An 18112-nucleotide genomic window follows, 5' to 3' on the forward strand; every position below is an offset into this window, starting at 1 on the left:
TCCAGGAAGAGCTTATTTCCTCAAGTCAGCCAACCCTGAAGGGCCAGCTACACGCCGGGCTCGGGGCTAAGCGCCAGGAGCAAAAGGAGCGCAAGGGACGCCCCCTGCCGTGCTGGAGGCCACAGACTGCTGGGCGGACGCACCGGCACCGGCAGTGAGAGAGAACCCTCCGGGGCCCCGCGACAAGCGGGAACGAACGGGGACTCACTCACTGCTTAGGGAGGACGGGAGGGTTTGAGGAGATAGAACGTTGGGAGGGAATAGTCAGAGTGCAATAGCACAAGGGCTGCAGGAGTGAGGGGTGCTTATGGAGGAGGACGGAGGAGTTCTGATCCAGGACATTTAATTCTTCCTGGTTCTCATCCCGCACCATGTGGTTTAAGGCTGAATTTTAAGGGTCGTTTGCCTTGTAGACTTGTAGAGGGTCCAAGATCCCAGTGACTGAGGAAAATTCAGTACAATCCAGTCCTGATCTACAGTTACTGATGCTGTGCAGCCCCCGACTGTCCCAGGAGCCTTTGGCTTCCAGAGGGTCAGAGCGTGGGCTCCCCTCCTGGGCGTTAGTCTCCTGAGGCAGTTTCAGCAGGGGGGAGGGGGTCTTTCTGCCAAGGAGGAGGAGGGGCGAGTGTGGGAAGGGAGGAGGAGGAGGCTGAGGGGAGGAGGAGGAGGAAGAGGAGGAGGAGGGCTTGGGGAAGAGGAGGAGGAGGCCCTGGGGAGGATCGGGAGGAGGCCGAGGGGAGGAGGAGCTCTCAGAGATGAGCAGCCCGGAGGGGGGTGTGGCCCAGGAGCGATTTGAGCCCTGTGGAGGACTCGGGAGGTCTGGGAGGAGTTTAGGGCCGAAGATCTTTGTGTGAAGGGGGGCAGGGCTGAGGTAGGAGAGGCGCCGGGAGGCCCAAACCCAGCCCCTCCCTGTGATTGGAGGAAAGGGCTCCACCGCCCTGGGGGAGGGACGGGGCGGGGTTCTTGGGAAGACCCGCCCGCGCGGGGCTGCCGGAAGCAGGAAGTGTCACCGCTCTCCATTCCCTGCACACAAACTGCTCTGCCTTCCTCTGAAGTTCCTGTCTGTCCCGTCTCCCGGAGCTCGGATCTGTCCCCGTCTCCCGGAGCTCGGACCTGTCCCCGTCTCCCGGAGCTCGGATCTGTCCCCGTCTCCCGGAGCTCGGATCTGTCCCCGTCTCCCGGAGCTCGGACCTGTCCCCGTCTCCCGGAGCTCGGATCTGTCCCCGTCTCCCGGAGCTCGGATCTGTCCCCGTCTCCCGGAGCTCGGACCTGTCCCCGTCTCCCGGAGCTCGGATCTGTCCCCGTCTCCCGGAGCTCGGATCTCTCCCCGTTCCCCGGAGCTCGGATCTCTCCCGTTCCCCGGGATCAGCGACACTCGGAAGCCGGGCCTGTCCTTGCAGCCCCAGGTAGGTCGGAGCCTGCAGCCCCCGGGCTTCCTGACTTCCGTGGCCGCCCTGGCCTTGGGGTCTCCGCTCCGGAACTCGCGGCTCGGGGCCTCCGGCTCCGCCAGGAGCCCTCCTCTCCGCCGCGGCGTCTGTGCGATGAGCTCCCCCAGCCCTAAACCTTCGCTTCCGCACTTGGCCAGATTTCCCGTCGGGTCGGACATTCCCAGACTTCAGACTTTGTCCTCAGAAATCCGGGAGTCCTCCTTTCAGCCTCTAAGCCCGCTCCAAGCCTCAGCTGTCCCAGAAGCTCCCGGCGGTCCTCCCCACCTCCGGGTAGACCCCAGGACAGCGTCTTGGCGCTTTCCCAGGCTCCGCGGTCCGTCAGGAGCACTCCTCTCACTCCGCTGGCCCTGACCTCCTCCCCACGGACTGCGCTCTCCTGCCTTGCCTCCCTCCCTTGGAGCCCTCAGGGTTGAATCCCACTTTGGATTGAGTCTCTCTGGCTCTGGCTTTCCCGATCATTCCGGGGGCTCCCTTCCTGACCTCTTCTGATCTCCACCTCCCCCCTCCCCCTCCCTCCTCCACAAAGAGTCAGTCCCCGGAGGGTGTGGGACGGGGCAGGTCTGCAGTTCCTCTCTCCGGTGAAAGAATTCTCCTCCTCAAAGCTCTCTTGATTAGTAATAAATGCAAGAGGTGTTGAGGGGCAATATCAGCTTGGAATCACTGCCAAGAAACATAATCTAAAAACGTTATACAGAAACAATAGAACAGAGTAGGTAAGAATGCTTACGTTTGTATCTGAATAGGCTTTTCTGCTTCCAGACCATATGGACCAGTTTGTAGAACTAGGAGAGTTCTTCTCCAGAAGATGTAAATCCATTTAAGTTGCATAAGATTTTGTTAGCGATTTGACATACTGGGCTGTCTGGTTCTGCTCTCATCAAGTCTATGGCTGGAATGATGACATGTGTCAGTTCTGTTGAAGGGGGCAGAGGACCAGGTGCAGGGAGAGGCTGACTCAGGAGCCATGGAGGCTGACTGGACTCCTCCGTCTGGACTCCCCAAAGCCCTTGTGCCTCTGGGCTCTCTGTAGGAGGATGGAGAGGGGAGCACTCTTCCTCTTCAGACCACCTTCTCTCCATTCCTGCCCCTCCTGCACTGTGCTTTTACTGCCCAGGGTCCCACAGCCAGGGTTGAGGTACGAGGTGCCTGAGACCAGATTAGAACTCGGGTCCTCCCGAATTCAGGGCTGTGCTCCATCCACAGCGCCCCCTCGCGGCCCCTCCTGCACTGTTCTGCAGGGGGCAGTCTGGAAGCCCTGGGGGACCTCGCACTCCAGGAGTTGCTGTGGGCTCCTCCTGCTCAGAAAAGAGGGGAAAGTCCCCTCGTCCTCTGGGAGCGTTTCCCGCTCCAGCTTCACGTGACCAAGGACTGGCCCCAGCAGGGACCGAGTCAGAGACAGACACCCAGAGTGGGTGGGCCCAAAGAGCGGTCCCCCAGGCCGGGAGCCCCAGGCAGTCCGCTGGGCTTCTCTGGCACAGGCAGAGGGGGGAGGGACGCTCCTGGAGCTCCTGGCCTTGCTCTGGGATTTCTGAGGGGCTTAGAATGAAAGCCCCAGGGTCCCCTGGGACCTCTGTCTGGAAGAGCTTTGGCCTTGTCACTTCTGAGGGTCCTTCCAGGGTGGGAGCAACAGGACCCCGGGATGGAGACGGGGCCCAGAGGGAGGAAGTGGACGCAATGAGTCACTCTGGTTGCTTTGCCACCTCCACAGGGAGCCGGGAGCCAGAGGGGATGGGCCCCGGGAGCCTCGGACCTCCTCCTCGGGTGAGTGCAGTCCATCCCCAGACCCCAGCCCATCAGCAGCCACAGCCATCCTTGTGGCGGGGGCAGGGCCTGATGGACGGGTCATTTCTTTACAAAAAGGGGGACACACAGCAGTAACAACCCTGCCGTGCCCAGCGGATTCCTTGGGCCCCTGGCATCTGGGCACCGAAGCCCGTGCACGCCCCCTGCTGGGGGTTATTTCATTACAGAGCACTGAGGAGGTGCTCCACTTGCTTCCTCAGGAATCTCCTTCCCAGGGGTCAGATCTGCTCCCTTTGGCCCCCCCCAGCCCCCTCCCCACCCCAAGTCTCTCCTGCTCTTGGCCTCCTGTGGCCACGCTGCCCTGAAGCTCCCGTCTCCCCCTTTCACCTGCTCCACTTTCCCTGGGAACAAATAAATCCAAGCCCCTTCCCACAGGGCCCGGCCCATCCCCCCTTCCTCCCCCCCTCCTCCCTTCCCCCCCTCCTCTGGCAGACAGCTGCTGCTCCTCCCTGATCCTCAGCTCCTGGCTGCTCTTTGTGCTAAGCTGAGGTCCCCGCCAGAGGGCGCACCTCCTTTCAGGGCCTCCCCTTCTGTGCCCTTCCCCATCCCCCACACTTGCACTGGGCGCAGTCCCGGGTCTCTGTCGGGGCCTCGGGCTCCTTCCCCCCTCAGACAGAAGGAGACTCACTCAGCTCCATCCCTTCCCATTGTTTTGCTCAGGACTGATCCCTCCCTCCCCCTCCCCCCCATTTCCCTCTCCCCCCTTTTCACTGGGTGCGCTTCTCCATTCATCTCCTGTCACTTACTCTTCCTTCCTTGGGCAGGCTGGAGGAGGTTCCCAAGGTCCCTCCCTCTGTGGAGATTTCTGCCTGCCGTGGGAGCGGCCCCAAGGGGGCGCCACTGGGTCCGAGCGGCCCACAGCGGGGGAGGGGAGTGGCGCCCCCACAGGGACTTCCTCGGTATCACTGCCTGCTTCACTTGCTGCCTCCTGCTCTGAGGCTGTGTCAGCCATGTTGGTACTTGCCTGGAAGCAGAGTCAGTTCTCCTTGTTTCCTTCTCTGCTTTCTGAATCATTTGTGCCAGACTTGCCTGGGAATGTCCAAAGTCTCCACAAGGGGGCGCGGAGGGAGCAGACAGGAGGGAGGGGGTGGGGGAGGAGGAGGCGGCCTCCCCCCTGTTCACTTTCTCCTCCCTTGTCTCTCTCTTTCCTTCCTCTTTACTCACCTGGTCCCGCCTCCTCCCGCTCCTTCACATCCGCTTCCTGCTGCCCTCTCACTTCCTCTTCCTGGGGTCACACCCGCTGCTGACAGCCTTCCTCCCAGCCCCTTCTTCTCAGATTCTGGACCATAAAGGGGCGTTCCTTGGACGGTTGGGCCTTTTCCTCCTCCTGGTTTTCTTGTGGTGTCTCCTCTGCTGTTCGGCCCCGGACTGGATTTCAGGCTCCGTCCCCTTGATCCGAGTGGGTTTTCTTTCTGTTGGTCATGTTTTATTTCCCTTCTCATCACCACATCTTGTCTCTTGGGTTTATTTGGGTTTATTTGGGATTCGTTCCCATTTTTCTAGGTTTTTGTATAATGCTTAATCTTCCCTTTTCAAGTGAGTGTTTCCCCCTGAGGGCAGCTTAAGCGGAAACTCAGAAATTTTGGAACATTATTTAATTAATCATTTTCATTTTTCTGTTGTTTTTTATTGTGAGGGCATTGGGGGTTGAGTGACTTGCCCGGGGTCACACAGCCGGGCAGTGATAAGTGTCTGAGAGCAGGTTTGAACTCGGCTCCTCCTGGATTCAGGGCTGTGCTCTACCCACTGCGCCCCCTACTGCCCCCATTTCCTTTGACGGAGTTATCGCTGCCGAGTTCTGCTCTCGCACTCAGCCATGATGGAATTCATCCTCACGGGTCAATCTCCTTTTGGGTTTGTATTTCCGGTGCCGATCTCTGAGCCAGTTTTCACTCTTATTTCATTAGGGAATGAGAGGGAACATGGACCATTTCTACCTTCTTACATTCGTGGGCAGGATCTGTGATACAGTGAATTTTTCTAAAAGTTCCTTGTGTCGAAAAGAAATAGGCGTCTTCCTCTGTGGTCCCCCGTCCTGAGTCTTTTACCTCCACCTTCTCTAGACCTTTGTCCATCTCTTCTCCTCGATTTCCTCCTGCTCGTCTTCACCTCCCTTTCCCTTCAGTTCTCTCACACATTCCCCTCCCCCTCTTGCTCTTCCACTGGTCCTGTTCCTTGGCTTTCTAACTGCATCCCTTCCTCCCTCTCTAACAGGGACCCCCCTCTCTGCCCTTGGCCTCCATCTTCCCCTCCTGTTTTGCCTGGATTCTCATTCTCGGGCCCGGGGCTCTCTGCCCACGGGCGCTTTCTTTTTCCTTGACGCTTCTTACCCTCAGAGCCTCCAAGGCCCCGTTCTGAGGCTGTGCTGCAGGGGTTTCCGCCACTGCGTGTTGGCCAACGGCACAGACGCCTTGCTTTCAGAGCCCAGGGCAGGTGTTGGAGAGAACCCTGCTTCTGCTGGGGAACATCCCCTGCACATGATCCATCCTGCCTCGCCGTCCTTTCATTTTTCTCCACGTTCTCCTCCCAATGCCAACCCTGTGTCCATGCTGTCCTCCTCCAAGGGCTCGTGTCTCCCAGGAGGGACAGCTCCCCAACCCCAAGACTAGTAGATTTTTCAGGCACTTTAGGTCCCCTGGCTCCTATGAGACCTTTCATCAGTGGAGCCCACCTCCTAAATCTGGCCTCCTGCTTTTCTCCACCTTTCCTAATTCCCACCCTCCTCCCCCCTCCCCATGTGGGCTTCTCCTTGGCAATCTCACAAACTATAAAAAAGCAATAAATTCCTCAGATGTTCAGAGGTGAAATAATAGATTAGAAGAAATAACCTGAAAATTGTGGCTTACACTTAGACCATGATGAGGTCAGGGTGGCAATTCCTTGTTTGACATAAACATGTCAAATTTACAATGGCCATTCTCTTTGGCAGAGATGGTTCATTTAGGAGAAAAGGTTATAGATAAAATGAAAGCATAAAATGGGCACGAGAGGGAAATATGAAATGCGCTTGGAAAAGCAGAAGGATCACCAAGGAAACGAGTTTGGAAGAATTCATTAAAAGGACATGCCGTGGGGCCCAAAGATGCCATCCCATTATGTGTTGCATGATAAGTCATTTCTCAGCTTTATTTCAGCTGATCCCAAATTCTCTCAGTCTCTTAATGACCACAGTGTCAAGAGCTGACCCTGACTCTCACAAAGCCTGTGACCTTTGGGCAAATCCCTGCTCTGAGTTTCAGTTTTCTCCAGCAAATTGGAGCAGTTTGGATTCTACTTCTGAAGGCTCTTTCTGCTCTTCATCTTGTTCCTTTTCATGGTTTAGGAGATGGTGACCTTCAAGGATGTGGCTGTGGACTTCACTAAGGAGGAGTGGAGGCTCTTGGACCCCTCCCAGAAGGAGCTGTACAAGGAGGTCATGGTGGAGAACGCCAAGAACCTGCTCTCCCTGGGTAAGGGCACTTCCCCTGATGACGGCAGGTCTGCACTCAAAGGGAAAATCTCCATTCCCCAGGGTGCAAGATTGGGGGATGGGGAAAGAGAAGAGCAAGTGCTGGTCTTTGCCTTGCATGATAGGATCAGGGAATGTCCTTTGTTGTTCCTGAAGCTCTCTCTTACCTATTCCAGATCAAAGATTAAATCAGGGGAAGCATCTGAAACATGGAACTAATCTTAGAAGTTAGCCTCTACCTGGACACAAATTTTGTGTGCCAAAGTATATGTGTGTGTGTGTGTGTGTGTGTGTGTGTGTGTGTGTGTGTGTGTGTGTGTATTTATATGTCTGTGTATTATTTATGTGTATACAAAAATTTCTGTGTAATGGCAGCCATCTCTAGGTTGGGGACAGGCAAAGTGAAGGGGAAAAAAATAAATTCGTTGTCTATTTGAAAGTAATAGAATGTTGTACATTGTGGATTTATAGTTTCATGTGCACTTATCTTTTTTAATGTACTATGATATCGAAATGATTGTTTATAAATTAAAAATAAATCAAAATATTTTATCACTTTATCCTCATCTTAACTTTCCAAGTTAGTGTGATATTGTTATGTCCATTTGAGAGTTGAGGAAACTGAGGAAAACAGAGTTTAATTGACTTGCCAAGAGGTGCACAATTAGTAATTGTCCAAGGCTCACTTCAAATTCAGGTATACTTGACTCTGTGTCCAGGACTCTCCACCGAACTATGGGTTCTCTCTAAGTTATAGAAAATGAGTCTATCATTCTGTAAAAAAAGTGTACTAAGTTCAAGGTCCCTCTTGATCAGGCCTGAGGCTGCTCCCATCCAGTAGCTCTTTTTTACCCAAGTTTGTGATCAGAAGTTTCTGTCAGAAGGGAGCCTCACCGGACAGGAAGTAAGAGGAAGGACCTTTGGCTCTCTATCAGAGGAAGCTGTACAAATAGTGGGCACATCCTCTCTTAGGTGACTTGCTTTACAAACCCCAGTGGGTGAGTATTGATGGATATGTCTGAACATCAGGGGCTGAATTTCATCAGGGAACAGCTCAGAATCCTCACTTTTCCCTAAGGAGAACTCAGTGGCCAACTTCTCTTTATCTTCTTCTCTTTCTGATTTCCCTGTCCAGGGCTTCCAGTTCTCAGAGAAGAGGTGACCTCTTATTTTGAGCAAAGGGAAGCACAGTGGATGCTGGACCAAGAAGGCCTCAGGAGCTGCTCTCCAGGTGAGTCAGGTGAAAGCAGGTCCATGAGAGCTGCGGTTACAAAACGCTTCTGGGAGTTACACTGAAGTTAATGCTCAGTTTTGGGGAGAAAGGCCAGACTTGGAATTCTGTAATGGATATTTCTTGGCAGCAATGGCCAGGGCTCCTCAGTGAACCTCGGTTTCCCATCTACAAAATGAGTGGGCTGCTCTCAATGGCCCTGTAGGGCTCTTTCAGTGCTCATCTGTGATGCTGTAAGAAGCGACTGTTAGGGATTTGGGGCAATGGAACTCTCTTTAAAGTGCCCCAAGGGATTAAGTTTGGGACTTGAGCCATTCTTAGAACTTCTAGTCAGTAAACAATTAATGGCCTGCTACATGGCAGCCCTGGGCTAAACACCAGGAATACAAAGAGATGTGAGGGGCATGCCCTGCTCTCCTGGAGGTCACAGAGTGGCTGGGCAGACAATGCAGCAGCAACTGTGGAGAGACCCACTGTGCACCAAATAAAATGAATAATATAGTGCCTCAGGGCATCATTAATTGGTGATGATCATAATGGTTTAAGAAGGAGAGCAGGACTGGGGAGGAAAGAGCCAAAGTGAAATAAGATAGCTACCATTTCTACAGCCTTGTTTACCATGCTCTGCATTGTCTTATTTTATCATCATGTGACCCCAAGGACCTAACTTCTATTATTATGCCTATTTGACAGATAAAAAAAACCTGAATCTATAGAAGTCCTATAACTTGACCAGAAAATTTCTGAAGTGGATTAAAAAAAAAACCTGTGTTGCCTGGTTCAAGGCCCTATCCACATGCAATCCACTGTTTTATGATTTTGAAGCAGATACGATGAATATAGTCATATATGTATGAGGTAGAAAACAGGAGAATTTGATAAAAAATGGAGACATGGAAATTCATTTTTTAATCTCTAGCCAATTAAAAGCTATTGCTAATTATTGTGAAAAAAGATTTATATTTATGTTGGCTCTTGACAAGTATTGCACTAAATGACAAATGTACTCACGGGTCAATTTCAAATATTGTTTTATGTTGCTTTTCTATAATATTTACGTACTCACAACCTTTGAAAGGATAGTAACTGAATCCCTACTAAATGAACAACCCACATCCCCAACCGTTTCCTTTGAGAAACAGCCAGATAGAAGAAGAATAACATAATTAGAGGAAATGTTCAAATTAGAAGATAAGCTTACACACTTTAAGGTCTGATTTTCTGGAAAGCTTGTGGCCTTCCATGATGATTTCATTATGGCCTCTCCTGTCCCTGCCTCCTGACCTGGTTTTCAAGTAGCCTGCCAGCACTGCTGCAGGAATGCAGACCCAAGTCACATCTTACTCAGGCAATTAGAGATGGGGTTGCTAGATAACCCAAGAAGGAGAGAACTTCAGTGGTCCAGGGAGAGACAGCCCCATGGGTCTTTGCCCTCCTCTGGCCATTTGTATATGAATGTTCAACCTTCCTGGAATGCTGGGAATACTTTGGTGTCATTTTGAGAAACCAAAAGTTAGAAGCATTTAGAAGCAGCCAGAGTTTGATGGGATCACTGCACAATCCTCCTCTGCAGTGTGTTGGTGATTGTGAGAGCACATCTGTGTTGTCCCAAGGGACAGCTACCTGTATAACCAACTCAGACATTATTTACCACTGAAGGTACCATTAAGACATTTTTGGGCCGGGTCCTTTGAATCATTATCTCAATCCTTCAAGGGGTTTGTGAATTTCTTAAAGGGAAAGGATTGCCATAGTGGAACTCCCTCCCATATCACAGGATGAGGCAATTTTCTATATGAAACACATTTTCAGATGTGGATATTTTTATGCATTTTTTTAAAAACTGTGTTTGTTATTCTATGCATGGGGCACATAATGATAAAGGTTTTTTATTTTAATTTTTTTCTGAGGCAATTGGGGTTAAGTGACTTGCTCAGGATCACACAGTCAGGAAGTGTTAAGTTTCTGAACCCAGATTTGAACTCATCATTGGTGCTCTATCTATTGTGCCACCTAGCTGCTTCATGATAATTGTTTTAAAAAGAAATAAATATTAACTATCTCAAAAAAAGTAATCTGTCAGAACAAAATCACTTTTGATATAAATTATACTCAGGTATAAGTTACAAATTGTAACAAGTGGATTCTGTAACAAGTAGCCTTCTGAATATGACCTCAGGTAATATAATAGAAAAAATTAAAATTGAAAGTGATCATCATAGGTATTTGTTATGGTTACAGGTAAGATGGATCATAAAATAACTTGAATATTTAGTATATATGCACTACATGACATATCTATGGAAAAAGCATTGAAAGTACAAATAATGAAAGACAAAGGAAAAAACTGCATGGAGATCCTTTGTCACATACTATAGGCAGAGCATGTCCATGCACAGAATGTAAATCGTAGTCTAAGCTGCTGGGACTGACGTCAAGTTACTCAGCCATTCTGACCTGAGTTTTGCACCTAATCAGAATGAAGGCACTTTCAGTGTTGTTATAGGTTTATTCTGAGATTCCACTGTAAGTGTGCATGAATCTCCTTAAAAAATAAATTATGTTTGGAATGTAAACTAATGAGATTCAAAGTGATTGCTTCTACCCATTCAGAATTTTTCTCTTTGCCTAGGAAGAGAAACAACTGAGTTTGTCTTCTGCTAATGGAGGGAAAAGGATATAAATAAATAAACAAACATATATTTATATATATGCCCTGCACCATTTTTATATTTCCTTAATTTTTTGTTGTTTTCTTTCTTTCTTTCTTGGAAGCAGAGATCAGACTTGGAATGAAGGGAACTCCTGCAGAGCTAAGCCATTCTGTGTTTGAAACTCACAAGCAAAGACTCATGTGTGATGGTCCCTGTGACTTGACTTGGAGAGAAATCTGTGCTTCACATGAGAGAATCCAGATTAGAGAGAGACATTATGAAGGTAACCAAAGTGGAAAAAGTTTTATAAAACAGCTAACTCTTATTGTAGATCAGAGAATCCACACAGGAAGGAAGCCTTATGAATGTAATCAATGTGGGAAGGCTTTTGTAAAAAGAGGAAATCTTACAACACACCAGAGAATCCACACAGGAGAAAAACCTTATGATTGTAACCAATGTGGAAAGTCTTTTACAAGAAAGGGAGCTCTCGTTATACATCAGAGAATCCACACTGGAGAAAAACCTTATAAATGTTACCAATGTGGAAAGGCTTTTACAAAAAAGGACGCTCTTACTAAACATCAGAGAATCCACACAGGGGAGAAACCTTATGAATGTAACCAATGTGGAAAGGCATTTAGTTATAAAGAAACTCTTACTATACATCAAAGAAACCATACTGGAGAGAAACATTACAAATGTAACGAATGTGGAAAGGCTTTTAGGCGTAAAGGAACTCTTACTACACACCAGAGAATCCACACTGGAGAGAAACCTTATGAATGTAACCGCTGTGGAAAGTCTTTCACTAAAAAGAAATCTCTTATTATACATGAGAGAAACCACACTGGAGAGAAACCTTATAAATGTAACCAATGTGGCAAGGCTTTTACAGAAAATGGAACTCTTATTAAACACCAGAGAATCCACACTGGAGAGAAACCATATGAATGTAACCAGTGTGGAAAGACTTTCAGTAAAAAGGAATCTCTTATTATACATGAGAGAAACCACACTGGAGAAAAACCTTATAAATGTAACCAATGTGGAAAGGCTTTTACAGAAAATGGCACTCTTACTGTACACCAGAGAATCCACACTGGAGAAAAACCTTATGAATGTAATCAGTGTGGGAAGGCATTTAGTCATAAAGGAACTCTTACTTTACATCAGAGAAACCACACTGGAGAGAAACCTTATGAATGTAATCAATGTGGAAAGACTTTTAGAGGCAAGGGAGCTCTTACTAAACATCAAAGAATCCACACTGGAGAGAAACCTTATGAATGTAATCAATGTGGAAGGGCTTTCACAAAAAAGGCACATCTTACTGTACATCAGAGAATCCACACTGGAGAGAAACCTTATGAATGTAATCAGTGTGGAAAGGCTTTTACAAAAAGGATATCTCTTACTGTACACCAGAGAATCCATACTGGGGAAAAACCTTATAAATGTAATCAATGTGGAAAGACTTTTACAAAAAGGGTATCTCTTACTAAACATGAAAGAATCCACACTGGAGAGAAACCTTATGAATACAACCAGTATGGAAAGAGTTTTATATAAAAATCCTACTGTTAATTGCCAGATATGTGAAGAAATGTAAAGACAATAAAATAAGGAGGAAAATGAATTCAGGAGAGAAGCCTGGGAGAAGATGTGGTTGTGCTAATGCCTTTCATACTTAGCCATCTCTAGCTATAACCCTATGGTGAGAGTGAAGAAGGGAAAATAAAAGAGGAGTAGAAGGGGCCAATAACTTCTTAGGCATTTAAAAGACAGCATGGCAGAATGGAAAGATCACTATTTTTGGAGTCAGGACATGGGTTGAAATTCTGATTCTGCAACTCTGGGCTTGGGAAAGTAATTTAATTTGACTGGAGCCCAGTGGATTTAGACTAGGGTTAGGCTCTGTCCCCACCCTAAATCCTTTAAGAATGTCAAAGAAGAATTTTAAAATGAACCCTATGCCTCCATGCCAATTATTACTGGTTTTCAACTTTGGATTAGGGTAATGACTCAAATGACTTCATTAAGCCTTCTGGGTATGATTGGCAGTTTTGAAGAGGCAATAAGATAACAGCAATTCTAAACCTAGACCTTTTTTGATTCAGGACACACACATCCATTCCTAAATGAACTATTCTGTACAACTAAAGAAATAGGTTTCTTGCTATATTTGTTCAGGCAGAAGATGTTTTATTAAGATGCTTTTAAAAATGAAAGATTTCAACTTTGAAGTTTCATCTTAAATCCTTCAAATTCACAGTGATAATCCCAAAAGCTGGAAATAGCACTAGGGAAAGGTGGGTTATCGAATTAGAGACACAGTAATACAATGTATGTAGGTATGAATTGATGATCCAACTGTTCTGAAAGTCATTTAGGATCAGGATTTATTAAAAGGTGACCAAATGTCACATACTTTGTGATAAAGAGACCCTACATCAAGGCATGAACTCTAAGGAAGTGAGGGAAAGAAGGATTCCATCTACACTAAAATATTCATTGCAGTGGATTTTTGTTTGTTTGTTTTACTTTGGTTTTTTGGTTGCAAATAAAAAAATTGATGATTTTTATTTGGAGAATGTCTAAACAAATTATGATAATGAACATCCTGACATATTGTGGCATGAGAAAAAGTGGATAGGAAGAATTCAAAGAAGTATGGGGATATGTAAATGAATAGAGATAGACTGAATTGAGAAAAAGGAAGAAAAACTAGCTACATAGTAATTCCCTCAAATACTCAGATATCCAGATCAATGATCTTTTTATTTTGAAATTCTCCCAATAGTATAGATACAAGAATGTCTGTCCATCCTGTGCAACTCTTGCCTATGTTTCACTTAAGTTCATTAGTTCCTTACTTTCTCCTACCATCTCAAGGGCACTTGTGGAGTATTCTGGCTATCCACTCATCAGCCCTCTTCCATACCATGTGACCAGCTCCTCTTCTCTTCTTGTCCCACAATTCTTTTATGAAAAGAATAAGCAATGTCAATTATTCCAACAGAGGACACAAGAAAGTTCACAAAGTGCATTGTTTAGCAAACATCTGACTCCCTTAACAAATGTAGAGAGGTTTGGAGAGACTTACCTGAATTGATGCTGAGTGAAATGAATAGAACCAGAAGATCACTGTACACTTCAAGATATATTCTGATGGAAGTGGATATCTTCAACATAAAGAAGATCCAACTCACTTCCAGTTGATCAATGATGGACAGAAACAACTACACCCAGAGAAGAAACACTGGGAAGTGAATGTAAATTGTTAGCACTACTGTCTATCTACCCAGGTTACTTATACCTTCGGAATCCAATACTTAACGTGCAACAAGAAAATTGGATTTACACACATATATTGTATCTAGTTATACTGTAACACATGTAAAATGTATGGGATTGCCTGTCATCAAGGGGAGGGAGTAGAGGGGGGGGGGATAATTTGGAAAAATGAATACAAGGGATAATGTTATAAAAAAAATTACTCATGCATTAAAAAAAAAAAGAAATGACCCTAAGGATGATTTCAGAAAGGCCTGGAGAGACTTATAGGAACTGATGCTGAGTGAGAGGAGCAGGACCAGGAGATCGCTGTATATTTCAACAACAATACTGTATGATGATCAATTCTGATGGACGTGACCCTTTCCAACAATGAGATGAACCAAATCAGTTCCAATAGAGCAGTAACGAACTGAACCAGCTACACCCAGCGAAAGAACTGTGAACCACTACATGGAATTCCCAATCCCTCTGTTTTTGTTCGCCTACATTTTTTGAGTTCTTCATAGGTTAATTGTTCACTATTTCAAAGTCTGATTCTTTTTATACAGCAAAATAACTGTTTGGACATGTGTACATATATTGTATTGTAATTTAATTTAATACATATTTAACATGTATTGTTCAACCTGCTATCTGGGGGTAGAGGGGTGGAAGGAAGGAGGGGAAGAATTGGAACAAAAGGCTTGGCAATTATCAGTGCTGTAAAATTTCCCACACCCATATATCTTGTAAATAAAAAGCTATAATAATAATTTTTTTTAATGTCTTTCCTTATCTTCCCACTCCAATTTACTATGTATGTATCTAACTTGGACATAACTGTTTGCATATTGCCTCTCCCATTGAGGTGTTACAAGATGAGCTTCTTGTGAGTAGGAACTGATTTGGCCTCTGTACTTATGAAAACAATTGGCAAATAGTAGATACATAATAAATGGTCACTGATTGTTGACTTGCTTTGAATGTATTTTATGTACAATTATATAGGTATTTTGTTTCCTATTTAGGATGTAAGCCCCTTGAGGGAAAGCACTTATTAAATATTTGCTGACTGCTTGTAAGAGATCTCGGTGTGAAATGTTTTGAAAAATAGAAGAAAAGCATAGAACAGTGAACAGAGCACTAACCCTGAAATGAGGGAAATCTGAGGTCAAATCTGGCCTCAGATACTTGACACTTAGTGCCTGTGAGTCCCTGGACAAGCCACTTAATCCCAACAGCCAAAAGAAAAAGGGAAAAGCAAAAGGCCAGAAGAACTTCAGTGCATCCAGAGAAGTTCAGCCAGGAGGGGAGAGGACTGAGAATGTCTTAGGAGGAATGTCTGCATTCATTGGGAAAGTTTAGCAGAGAAAGAAAAGATGAGATTTAATAGGAGAGATAATAGGTATCTCTGAGGATATGAAGGACTCCATTCACATAAAGGAAGGTTCAGGAGTGTGTTGCTGTGTTTCACTGGGCAGAAGCAAGAGTAGCTGGTGGGTGTGAGAGACAGGTTTCTGATGGGAGAAAGTTTCTCAGCACTTTGAACTGATGCAAAATCAATCAGCTACACCCAAAGAGAACCCTAACCCTAATTGCAACACAGCATTTCCATTCTCTCTGCCGTTATTTGCTTGCATTTTTGTTTTCATCCTCAGCATTTTTTCTTTATTTCTAGATCCGATATTTCTTGTGCAACAAAATAACTGTATAGATAGGTATACATATATTGGATTTAACATGTATTGGGGTACCTGCCATCTAAGGGGGGGTGTGGGGAAGGAGGGGAAAATCTGAAACACAAGGGTATGCAAGGATCTGTGTTGTCAAATTATCCATGCATGTGTTTTGTAAATAAATAAAATCTGAAAAAAGGGTAAATGTTGATAAATATGCATATATTTTTAAAATAAGAAGCTTTAAAAATAAAGAAATCCATCTGTCAATTTGACACTCTAGACTGATTGCATACAGAATAGAATAGAGTAACTCTGATCCATTACCTTCCATTCTTATAGTTCCTGACCCCATAGCATTAATGCTAAAATTTAAGGATATTTTCCCTTAAACTCTGGTCAATGGGAGAACTCAATTCAATCCAATCGGGATTTACAATTACAAATGTTGTATAGCATTCCGTTTTTCCCAAAAGCCATTTGCTTCAAGTCCCTCAGAGTATAGGATTTATTTGGGGTTAATCTGGTGCTGCAATTTTAGCAAAGCAGTCTTTCTGCTAAAAAAGGAGGAGGGGTTAGGGTAGCTAGGGGGGGCAGTGGATAGAGCACCAGCCCTGAAGTCAGAAGGACCCGAGTTCAAAACTGATCCCAGACACTTAACATTTCCTTGCTGTGTGACCCTGGGCAAGTCACTTAACCCCAATCACCTCAACACAAATAAATAATTAAGAAAGGAGGAGGGGATGAATCTGGGAGGGAAGGAGCTGGTGGAGGCATTGGGGAGGAGGAACTATCAGACATGACCAGCCTGGTGGGTGGTGACCCAGGTGGAATTTGAGCATTGGGTGAAGTATGAAAGGCTGGAGGAGGCTTTTAGAAGAGGGGTCCTTTGTATGATTGAGGGGTTGAGGGGGGAAGGGTTTAAGTGGGAGAGGCAGTGAGATTCCTTCAGTCCTGGCCCTGGTTGTGAGTGGAGGAAACAACTGAAGCATCCCAGGGATAAATAGGGTGAAGCTCTTGGGACAAGGGAAACCCTCTCAGACTGGGTTGGTGGGAAGCAGGAAATCTGAGCTGAGATCATCTGCAGTCTGTTTGTAAAAAATAGGCTTTGAGAAAAATGTCTCTTTGCAATATCACTTGTCTCTTGAATGTGATCTTGTCCTCCAAGAGAGCTACCTTGGCATCTTTTTTACTAATAAAGCTTTTCATCACAGCTTTGAGTTTGCGAAATTCTTTCCCTAGGAACCCGCCCACAAAGAGAAGACTCTCAGATCCCATCCCTGCCTTAGATGACACCTCATCAATGTGGCAAGTTATTCATTCCCTGGTGCTCTAGATCAGGCTTCCTAATGTTTTTCCTCACGTAACCCCTTTTGGCTTGTGAAATTTTTACACAAATCTGGAAAAGAGGTAAACTAGACATACAGACCCAACACTTACTGATGCTAATCTTAATTTCATGCCTCCCACATTCAGGTGCAGGATCCCATATGGGATCCTGACCCACAGTTCAAGACGCTGGACTCTACACAACTTTAGAATTAAGCGCTCCATTGTTTGCATATGAGGTAATAATGCACAATAAAAATACTATTGAATGTTACTATAGATTATGAATTAATAAAAAACAGATATTGTTTTTTCACAATAAAAATAAATTGATGGCAACTTTTTGCTGGTGAAGCTAGATTTCAGAAACGTTGTGTATTTTCTTATGTTATGCCACTGTTCTCTTTTATTGTCCTAACTCAGTTTCTCTAATTGTTCTGCTTCAGTTTATAATTATCAGCTCAAAACAAAACCTCCCCTCACTTTTTATCAGAATACATGAGAAGGATAAAAGATCTTATGTTTTAGAGTATCAGAATGCCTCTCCCCATCCCAAGCCACCAGAATGTCAGATACCATGTTATCAAGGTGCCTCTCGCCATCTCCGGGGTTCCTCCCCCCATTATGTCATCCCATCTCCAGTGGCTCACCCCACCCTGCCAGAGACCCTTTCTGGCTCTCAGCCCCCTGAGTCTGAGCCATGTGTATAGAGGTCATTGAGAACTCACATTGTTGGCTGGATTGTTGGAGAAGATAGTCTCATTCAGCCCTGGGACCAAACCATGCATCCATTGGTTCCAGTAAATCTCTCCCATTAAATAAATTATTAAATACTCTCTAATTTTTATCTTGCCTCAGTTTTTCCTGCATTACAATTATAGCATAATTCTACCTAATTCAGCAAAGAAAAAAAAAAAAAACTCCATCCTACCCCATAAAGTAGAATTATAAAAAAAAAGTCCAAAGACAATATGCATGAATTTCATGCCTCTTGTTTTGTTTCTTCCCCAAAAATGATTAACAAAAGCTACTAACAAAGTTTGCTTTCATTTGTTTATTTTTCACTAAGGATTTCTAGAAACAACTCTAAAGATTCTGTTTTGGGAGGCTAGGTATCTATATTTTGGATAAGAAAGACTGCAAATGATTTAAACTTTGCTTTGATTAAATAGGTGGCAAAACTGGTCACCGGCCATTGTCTTTCCTAGATTTAAATAGGAATTTTGTTCCTGCAGGGAATACCT

The 18112-nt window shown here is 45.6% G+C and overlaps 1 protein-coding gene across 1 annotated transcript; it reads left to right on the top strand.

The window, feature by feature from the left end:
• Nucleotides 1-755: 755 nt before the first annotated feature.
• LOC141558201 (uncharacterized) lies at nt 756-17150 on the top strand. Its single transcript, XM_074295052.1, has 7 exons — nt 756-762; nt 798-1406; nt 3157-3209; nt 6574-6700; nt 7835-7930; nt 10709-10867; nt 16782-17150. The coding sequence occupies exons 1-7, from the start codon at nt 756-758 to the stop codon at nt 16826-16828; spliced, it is 1098 nt and encodes a 365-aa protein (XP_074151153.1). The 3' UTR covers nt 16829-17150.
• Nucleotides 17151-18112: the final 962 nt, after the last annotated feature.

The sequence above is a fragment of the Sminthopsis crassicaudata genome, chromosome 2 (assembly GCF_048593235.1).
Source record: "Sminthopsis crassicaudata isolate SCR6 chromosome 2, ASM4859323v1, whole genome shotgun sequence".
NCBI classification, from domain to species: Eukaryota; Metazoa; Chordata; class Mammalia; order Dasyuromorphia; family Dasyuridae; genus Sminthopsis; species Sminthopsis crassicaudata.